General features: G+C 34.4%; 1 protein-coding gene across 1 annotated transcript; it reads right to left on the bottom strand.

Annotated features, from left to right (window-relative positions):
* Window positions 1-333: 333 nt before the first annotated feature.
* LOC102604413 (probable histone-arginine methyltransferase 1.3) lies at window positions 334-9,580 on the bottom strand. Its single transcript, XM_006349751.2, has 15 exons — window positions 9,222-9,580; window positions 8,455-8,508; window positions 7,272-7,374; window positions 6,116-6,256; window positions 5,825-5,928; window positions 5,600-5,698; window positions 5,347-5,416; window positions 4,855-4,951; window positions 4,179-4,233; window positions 3,309-3,392; window positions 2,376-2,453; window positions 1,898-2,001; window positions 1,642-1,814; window positions 1,413-1,540; window positions 334-671 (listed from the first exon to the last, which is right to left on the bottom strand). The coding sequence occupies exons 1-15, from the start codon at window positions 9,414-9,416 to the stop codon at window positions 591-593; spliced, it is 1,566 nt and encodes a 521-aa protein (XP_006349813.1). The 5' UTR covers window positions 9,417-9,580; the 3' UTR covers window positions 334-590.
* Window positions 9,581-10,125: the final 545 nt, after the last annotated feature.

Genomic DNA, 10,125 nt, shown 5'->3' with positions numbered 1-10,125 from the left:
AATATATATATATATATATATATATATATATATATATATATATATATATACGAGCATTTTCATTTTTGTAAGAAGTTGAACTTATATGTAAAATTGGAAATTCGAAATAACCAGATTAATTAATTTGAACAGAACTTTAAAGGCTCAAATATTTTCTTGAATATGAAAATAATGTTGACATTTGGCTTACAGCCTATGTTGCTTGAATCCTCCAAAAAATGTCAAAATGCCTCACTCGTATCAGATCCTCCAAAAACGCATTACTTTTTAAAGATCCGATCGACAGTTTGGTTTGACATTTTTTGGAGAATCCGAGCAATATAGCTAACAATGTGAAACCCAAACAAAGGTCATGTGAAATTGGAAAACTGAATCAGTTGAACTGGTGAGTAATATGACTACTGAACAGCTCAAATAGCCACCGCTAATATCATTATCAGAGTTTAATTTGGAAGCATTCAACACTGGAGTCTGCAACTGTTAATGGAAAAAGATGTACTTGATGGAAATTGGACTAACATAAACATGCTTGCACATCACATATGCAAAAGCGCATCGTCGATGCACATTTTTGGAGTTGGATTTTAATATCAGAGAGAATGTAGCTCATTCGGGGAGGGTGGTTGCATTAGGATTGATCCGTCGTCATCTCGAGATGGAAATTGCATGTCCTGTTCAAGATAGAAAAAGGTAAACTTGAGCTCTCACTAACAGCAATAAGGGTAACAAAGAAACCTTGCTTATAAGCGAAAAGAAAAAAAAAACCTCTAAGGTCGGAAAGCACAAATAAAGCTTTGGCACAAGTGAGAAAAGGCACAACTGGAGTTGAAATATCAATTGTTTCAAGTGTCACCTCTTTCATGAAACGCTCATTCGCAAGGAAAACTGTCTTAGAGCAGACAGAGCCTCTATACCGATACTGAAGCGCAGATTAAATGAGGTGAAGCGCTCAATGTGTTTTGAGCCTTGCTTCAGATTTAAATGCGCTTTAAGCACGCCTTTGACAACACTGCTTATAAGCCAACCTACAAACACTGGGTATTTATGGGGGCTCTCTATTCACAATTTAAGCTTTTAGAGAAGATAGTTACAAACTTCAATATGCTATTAGAACATGCAGAGTTCCGGAATTCAAATCTCCAGCCACCCATTGGCAAGAAGAATCATCATGTATTTTGTCAAGGAAAAAAGTTGGGATCGCACATGATGGGGCACTGCAGACTAAGTAAATAAGGCGGCTGCTCGTTCACCACATAGCTATTTTTAGGTTCAAAAGAATTTAGTAAGAATCTCTACACCTCAAATAATTTCAAATCATCACTAAAAGCTTATGTGCACCTAGAAAATTTAGTGGGAGGGGGGGCAGAAGGGGGGTGAGACAGTGAAAATTGTGATTATGAAATTTGCAGTACCGATTGTAATAGCTGACTAGGATTTTGATCCTGTGCTGCTGAATATGCCTGAGGCTGGGACATCCGGTAATATGGTTCCTTCAGATCGAGTTTAACAGATGATGTTTGGAGCATATCTCCAACAAGAGCTATACAAATAAATGACATGTTAGATTCTTGAAGAAATATCAGCAATCTTGACTTGACAGGCACGATGGACATGTCGCAAATAACCATAATAAAGAACTACCTGACAATGTTAGGTAAATGGTATAACTTTGTGCCTTGTGGGCAACTAGGTGAAGCCGACCAGTTATCTCCTGTCCTGGCATGACATAAAGTGGTTGTGGCAAGACACACCGAAGCTGATACCAGTGAGTTGTTGGTGCACCCGGAGCAGTGGTCAGCCACCTTTGCACAGTGCTGCAGAAAGGGGGAAACAATTTAGCAACAAAAGCAAACAGACCAAGTACCAGAACCAAGGGGATGAAGATACAAAAGTTCACCTTCCATTAAAAAGTACATCAAACCAGCAAGCCAGCCCATGAATTCTAGTGCTAACAGTAGAGAGAAATCTCAACGGGACGTCAATTTCATATAGATCTTCTTCCTGTAATATAGATGTGGGAAATATCATTTCATAGAGACATTATGTTACAACTACTTTTGTATAGAGTTTAATGCCCACAACTTGTGTTAGACGGTCAACAAATCTGATAACCCACAATCAAGAGTAATTACACTTCAGTTAAATCTTCCCTTAATTAACACCTCAAACAAAAAAATTGTTCATTTCCTTTACATTTTAACCAAGTGATCCCCGAGTCAGTGAAGTGTGACTTTTGTCAAACATCACCACCCTTTACTGGATAGTGCTTTTCCTGTATTAGAAGGAATGGGAGAAAAGGAATAGAAAGCCTTCTAAGAATAAGGAATGCAACTACTTCATTTTCACGTCATACAGAATAAATGGTTGATTGATACCTTTACTGAACTGAAGTTTATCACATGGGACACTGCAGGAGCTACCAATAATCTAGAATCAAAAGCATCAACAACTGGCTGCAAAAGGACAAAAATATCCAAAGAGAATGGAAAAAGAGTATGAGTCAGAAGCATGCATACCTCAACCGAAACTTTTATCTAATATTTTCAAGCTTTGACTAAAAATCACAAAAAATACACAATCTTTGGCTAACAAGTACGTCTATTACAATTCTTTTTCCTGAATAAAGTACATCTATTGCATCTTGGAGGCCAAATTATTACATTATACTATGTAACTATTTTATTGCATTTGAATAACCAATTAATTTGTTCACCATTTCAGTATCTTGAATAGAACAAGATAAGTAGACCTCCTACCATATCTTCACATTGAACCAAGATAATACCCCTCAACGTTTTTTTCTTACGCCTTATGTGGCATATTTATTTGTTAGAAACATCTTAAACATTAAGTTAGATTTGGTAGGACTATTCTCTTACCAGGGTAGTAACCTAGCACAAATAATCAGAAAAGTCCACTCTCGAATACTTTAAACTTCTTCATGATACATTTTATGGATATTTTCCTTTCAACCCTCAAAACATCTACAGTTTCTCTCCTTCCAAACTGACCAGCAGACACATGTAGAGTGGGTATTCTAGAAAGACGGAAGTCAAACAAAAGAAACACTACTGAGACACAGCCTTATATTCTGAAGATTCCATAGTACAATTGGATATTTTAGCATAGACTGCATATTTAAAAGTACAAGTAACTAATAAATAAGAGAACTCCACACAGCAGGAAAATGGAACATTCAAGAAAGCTCTAAAAGTGCTGTTCAAGTCAAAGTGAAGTATTCAGGGATAAGACAAGTATGGTCACTAAAGCCAGCCCAAGCAAGAGTTCCTAATATATAGGATATTGACCTGAGAAAAGTATCCTTGGTAAGCAGATCCGTGCAATGGTGTCAAATCAACCCCAAAGTAGTTTTGCTGCTGCCAAAAGGTAGCCTGGACCGCAAGGAATAAAAATAGTATTAAGATATTGACTCGCAATCGAAAAAAAATAATGTAAACAATGGTCAGTAAATCATATCAGCGAAAAGGAAGACATAAAGTGTATAAAAGCAAAAGAAAGCCAAAGTCCAAACTATCAGACATTTGTAGAAGTTACTGGTAAATACTAATGGTAAATGGACACTGATTTTGGACAGTGAGATCTTTGTCAATAAGCTTCGCCTGAATAATTGATTCTTGTTAAAAAGAAAACATGAAGATCTAATAGACATCCATGGTGACTGTGAAGCTTGAATACCAAAAGTTCTATTCGTCACACTGATTTTAGATGGCATTCAATTTGTTTCTCTTGTTCTCCTACTATCTACCCAGCCACGGAAGTCCATAACATATTCCATTAGCAATTGAGGTCTTATTCATTTAAGAGCAAAAGATGAACAAAATATCAGTGCTTTTCATGGGCAAAATGAAAAAAGAACTGTTACAGGAGTTCTACATTGCATTGAAGAAAATTTTCAGATTCTTCACAGGAAACACCACAAATACAAACGAATACTATCCACCACAACAACTACTACTATGCCTCAACAAAGATTTTAAACCATTTGAAACCCTTAATATGGCAGAAACATAGTACCCATCAACCTTCATTCCCTAAAGAGAAGGAACCATGGTTTTCTTTCTCTCGGTTGGAAGGGGTGCCAGAGAAGAAATGAGAAATTTTTAGAACAGAACAAACTCCAAGATCAAGAAGAAAAGGTGATATGATCCTCTGTGTACCTTATTTGCTATTTCCATATACAAATATTCGTCACTAAATGGTGCCATGTGTATTCTACAAGAGTAAAAGGAAACGTAAGCAAAAAATAATAAGAATGTCATATCCAAGAAAAAACAGATGAAGGAAAATAATAGAAAGGTTGTATGGTAGTTTATGTAATGCATGCTCAAGACACTTGATGGAATTCATGCAGAAATATGTAAATGCAACCAATAAAGAAGGGTAGGAAATATAATTTAGATTCAGCCCAAATACTATTGAGTAATCAGGCAAACATGTGCAAGAGGGGGGAAAATCAAAGAAAAAAGGGGAATTAGTTATACTAACATTCTCCAACCTCCTAAGCTAATCCATCGAAGGAACAACCAACACTACTTTGTCAAGATGAAGCAGAAAACCATTACCAATGTAACTCACAATTATATTTAACAATAGTATTAATTTCATATTTTATTCTAAAATTAACAGCACACCCAATATGACAGAAGATAAGATAGTAAGATGAAAAAATTAATGAAGAATATCAGCTTCATATTTTTGGCATGACAGAGACATTTGAAGGGATAAAACAAGGAAATGACTGAGAAACAAAACCTTATAAGAAAATTGCAGACATCACCATCGATTTGACACGGCGAGATTCCTCAATGTGCTTGAGTTAAAAAATAAAATTACCTTCCAACGCCAGGAAACATTTTTCCATTTTGAACAAGAAACCGGTCTCTTGCAATCACATAAGACTCCAACATTCTTTCATTAACTAAAAGTGTACCTGTAAGGTATAGGCACTGTATTACTCACTCAGCAGGTTTAAGCATGTCTTTTTTGAACATTCTATTCATGGAATTCTGGTTGTTCTCGATTAACACATTCTACCCTATTTTGGAAGATTGCAAACTTATTTTCTGCTTGAAACTGAAAAGAGAGCTCAACAAAAAGTTGTTACTGTATTCTTGATCTTTCATATATTTTCTATCTTTGTAGTATAGGTTCTTGAAACATACTCTAACAGAAAGCTTATCTTATAAGCTTCCCAAACAATTAACAGTGATATAACCTAAAGTTCTAACAAACTTGCAGTATGACCAAAGTATACAGAATGCTCCATCTCAGAAGCTAACATGATCTATCAAATGAATTAAAAAAAGGCTAACTAGACAAGCTTACCCATTGGCTCAGAGATCAAAATATCAGCTTTCTCAGGTAACTCTACATCTTCGACCTTTCCTTTGATTACCTAAACATCCATACATGAAACATTAACAAAAAAACACATAAGAAGCACTGCCAAGATATTATATGAATATGTTGGATAGCATTGAAAAAGAGACCCAAAAAGGCCAAAGAACAATCAATCAATCAACGACACCTCAATCATGTACTAAGTGGGGTCAGCTTAAAAAAGTAAAACAACACTTACTGTAATTCTGTCATTCAGTGATGGATTTCCAGCAATAAGTTGTCTTGCATAGTCGGCCATTTCAGAAGCCTCTATGGCATAAACATGCTTTGCACCAGCCTATGAGGTTTTTTTTGGATGTGAAGAGAGGTAGGAAAAAGAAAAGATATATAGTAAATATTAGAATAACTGGCTGTGCCAAGGTTGATATCATTCATCAAAAATGCATTGATACAAACAGATCACCTGAGCTGCAAATAATGACAAAATGCCACTACCAGCACCAACATCAACCACTACGCGATCAAGAAAATCAGCACGGTTCTCAATTACAGCGGAATAATAGGTTCCTGCAAGTTTTCATATTTGTCAAGTCAAACTCTCCATAATGGGATTCAGCCATTTGATCCTTCAGAAATGCAAAAAGGAGGAGTTCCATAACATTCTAGGAGCAATAAAAGAGAGCACATCATCTCTTGACACACTATGAACCTCTATAAGGAAATTCTCAAGTCATGATATCGAAGTTCAGAATACCTGTCCTTACAAAATCCTGCAACATATTCTGCTGATGCAATAGCTGTCCATAGTAGTGAAAGTACATTTTGGCAGAAGATGCCTCAATTTTGTCATCAAATTTGCTTTTCGAAGTTGATACTGCTCCATTGTTCAAAGGTTCTGACAGAAAGACAAAAACAAGTTACATTTATAGAAAGCATTATTTATTCTTATATAAAAAAAAATCATTAGTTACACCACAGATTTCTATTAACAGTTGTAACTACAATAAGCTTCACTGAGTAGAGCAGTTAGACAACATGCCCTTAAATGAAATTGATCTTAAGTAATAGATTCATCAAAAACGGGGAAGTTATGCATAGTGAAACATTTCTAAGTTTTTGACAGGAACCACATCACTTTCTTGTTTCTTTCTTATTTGCAGTAAGAGCAATTCCCTTTTTATTTACACGAGCTAAAGAAAGAAAAATCATTAATTATATACTAAACGAAGAACATGTATGGAGAATCTCAGCTACACTATTTAGCCTTCGACTTTGTATACCTAGTTTAAGCTAGATACAGTCAATATCTTATTTTTTTCTTTTTTGATATGAAAACATAGTCAAATATCCAAAACCAGCCTTTTCTTATAACGAAGTCAAATATCTAAAATGAATTGTCCAAATTCTAATTTTTGTGGGGAATAAAAACAAGTGCTTTAGAAAAACATAAAAAAATGGACCAGTACTCCAACGCAACCAATAGTAGAAGCTTGATGACAATAACTAACCAAATGTTAATAACAGTCGGCCAACTATAAAGTTCCTAATACCGCAGGAGATATAGCTTAGAAAGACATTAATATTTATCAGTATCGGAAAAAGATTAACAAGCAAAGGATGAGCCATAAACAAAGTTCAGTAAAAGTAAAGATTCTTTCCACAACACTTCAAACATTCACAGTTTGGATCTAAGTAAAAAATGTCACGAAGAGAATGCTATCAAATATCTGTTATTTTACCACACAAAATCATGAGACTAGCATATCAGTAACCACAATATCTACACAACTGCAAAGAATCAACATGCCATTTGAACAAACAAGAGGGTTATTGGAGAGGAGAATGTGGCTACTCCACAAGGTTGCATGGGAACTTGGTACAAAGCATTCCAGACATACACCAAAACAGACCTTGAACAACCACTTCCTTCTTCCATTGCTCAAATGCACAATGGAAGGCCCTACTTTCCTCCTCGTTTCTAAATTGAATGGAGATTCCTCTTGAATGTGATTTCTGGTTCAAAAGACCAAAGTTAATGCATAACATTAATATTACAACATCAAATTCCACAAACATAATAGTGATTTACATAAAATGAGTACCTTCAACTTTTCTTCCAGGACAAGATAAATGATGTCTATAACAATTGACAAACACACATATTTTTGCATGCAAGCAATTGTCTAATCCTAAAGCAACACGTTACTATTATTATTACAGTGAACACAAATTTGCAGTATTACATGTTTTCAGCATTATGCAAAGTAGTGCTTGGTCATCTACGTACAAATATATGTGTATGAAAGTCATGCAGGCAGCATATTCTGATAGATAACCTTTTGATAGTACTGCAATTTTGATAGGTTGTCGTCAGGGCAATAAACAGAAAAGTAGATTAGGTTTTATTGTTTCTCGCTAATAAAAAAAAAATGAAGTCCTTTGTCAAAAAAAAAAAAAAAAAAATGAAGTCGATTTTTGGACTATGTTCCTCAGTTTAACAGAGATAAAATGGTCAATGCCAGAGCACACAGCAGACTTGTTAAGTTGCTGGATTAGGGAGAGGGGGGAAAGGCAAAGACACAGAAGAAGTGGTGGAGAATAATCCCACACTGTATCTGGTGGACTATCTGGAGGGAGAGGAATGGAAGAAACTTTGAAGATAGATTCAACAACATTCAGAAAATCAAAGGGAGCTGCATTGCAACTTTCTACTTTTGGTGTAAAGAACATTGTATAGAAAATGTTGAACAATTAGTAGATCTTTTAGGATTACTGTAATTAGTCTCTTGTTTTAGCTTGTTACTACCTTTTTGGAGGTCTCCAGCATACCTTAATGCTGAGGAATACAACATTACCAGTTTCAAAAAAAAATAAAAAATGAAGTCGAAGCATTCCAAATGATATGTTGATTCCACTGTTGGTATAACATTCACTAGAATAATCAGCATAAACAAAAGGTAACGCAAACATCTCTAGAAATCCTTACAGGAGTTAACAGGATACTAAATTTATTTGCAGGTAGAAAACAATAATTAAGTCCAACACTATCACATTGTAATACTACCTTATGCACTCTAAACAACTACACCATACCTCTTTATTGGCTTCAGATACACATAAGGATTCGGCAGGGCCTAGCTTGAATAACTGGAAAAAGGAAAGGAGAATCAAGGCTAAGATAATACCCCTCAAATACATAACTTAAATTCCTAATGAGCATCAGTTTAAAATATCATTTTTTTCAGTTTTATTCTTCATTTTCTGCACTTCTTTTACTATAATACACTCGTCATTCTGTTTGGTTACTAGAAAACGTGAGGGGAAATGCACAAAACGTGAAACCCCAGAAAAATATAAACAAAATCATAAGACTATTCACGCATGTGTTGGATCCTTCAAAAATGCACTACTTTTGAAAGATCCAACACGCACCCGTCAACATTTTTGAAGAGTCCATGGAACATGGTTTGAAACAACATGCAACCTTTAAGTTAGTAAGAAAATGTGAGAACCAAAACACCACCATTAGTACCACTCCATCCTTTCCCCTAAAAAGGACAACCTGGTGCACTAAAGCACACGCTACATGCTGAATTCGAGAAAGGACCAAACCACGAGAGTCTATTGTACACAACCTTACCATGCATTTCTGCAAGAGGCTTTTTCCACAACTTAATCCTTTCCACTCATGCCAAATATGGCTTTTTTTAGCTTTAAAATTTTGATCTCTGTACTATTTTTATGCATTTTCAACATAAACAGTACATTTCTAACAAAAAATAAAAACTGTAATCCTTTACACTACTTTTTAACAATTAAAATTGCATTCTACTCTATTTACAAAATTCATAAAAACTAACCTGAGAAATCTTAACATTGAACACAACGGCATCACTCAACTCTGCACCCTGACCAATTCGGAGCTCCGGCGAACCGGAATCTAAGCTTAACCGAGCAAAAACCGGTTCGGTTTTGGAAAACAACGAAGATGAAGAACTTGTAAGCTCCGATACAGATGAAACCAAAAATTGCTTCTGCTTCTGATTTTCCTCCATTAAAATCAACTCTCAAAACTAAAAATTACCAAAAAATTAACAGAAATTAGGGTTTGTTCGTCTGAATCGAAGTGTTAAAGGAGAGTGACGTTAGGGTTTTGAATAGAGAGTGAAGGTGTAAAAATGGCGCCGCCGCAATTAATTATTTTATTTTATTTTATTGTTGTTATGTTTTTATATTTGTTTATAGGAATATACTAAGAAATATAGAAATAGAAAAAATATTAATATTCATGTCAAGGAGAATCTACTAGTTTACCTTATTAGTTATACTTCACTATATTGTTCGAATAGATTATATTGTAAAAAAAAAAATGAGATAGAGTTATTATGAAATGATAAACTGAGAAATAAATAGGATTATTAAATAATAAGTGAAAATAAAATAATAAGAAAATATTAAGATAATAATTTGGTTACATTAAATCGGTGGTTTCACAAAATAAAACTTTTCATTGTTACTTAACAATAGATTTAAACAATCCAATTTAATAAAATTTATGTAACAATGAAAACAAACATTATATTTAAATTAACAATACAATACAATTTGATTTTAAATTACTATAAAAAGTTATAGGTATTAAATATTTATATATAAAAATATGGGATAAGGGTCTGAAAAATACCCCAACTTTGGTCAGATTTACTGTTGCGATACTAAATTTTCATGAGGACCTATTACCTCCCTAGACTATTTAATACCGTA

This window comes from Solanum tuberosum, unplaced genomic scaffold (genome assembly GCF_000226075.1).
Source record: "Solanum tuberosum cultivar DM 1-3 516 R44 unplaced genomic scaffold, SolTub_3.0 scf00114, whole genome shotgun sequence".
Lineage (NCBI taxonomy): Eukaryota > Viridiplantae > Streptophyta > Magnoliopsida > Solanales > Solanaceae > Solanum > Solanum tuberosum.
Note: the sequence above shows the minus strand (reverse complement) of the source record. Positions and strands in the feature narration are given on the sequence as shown.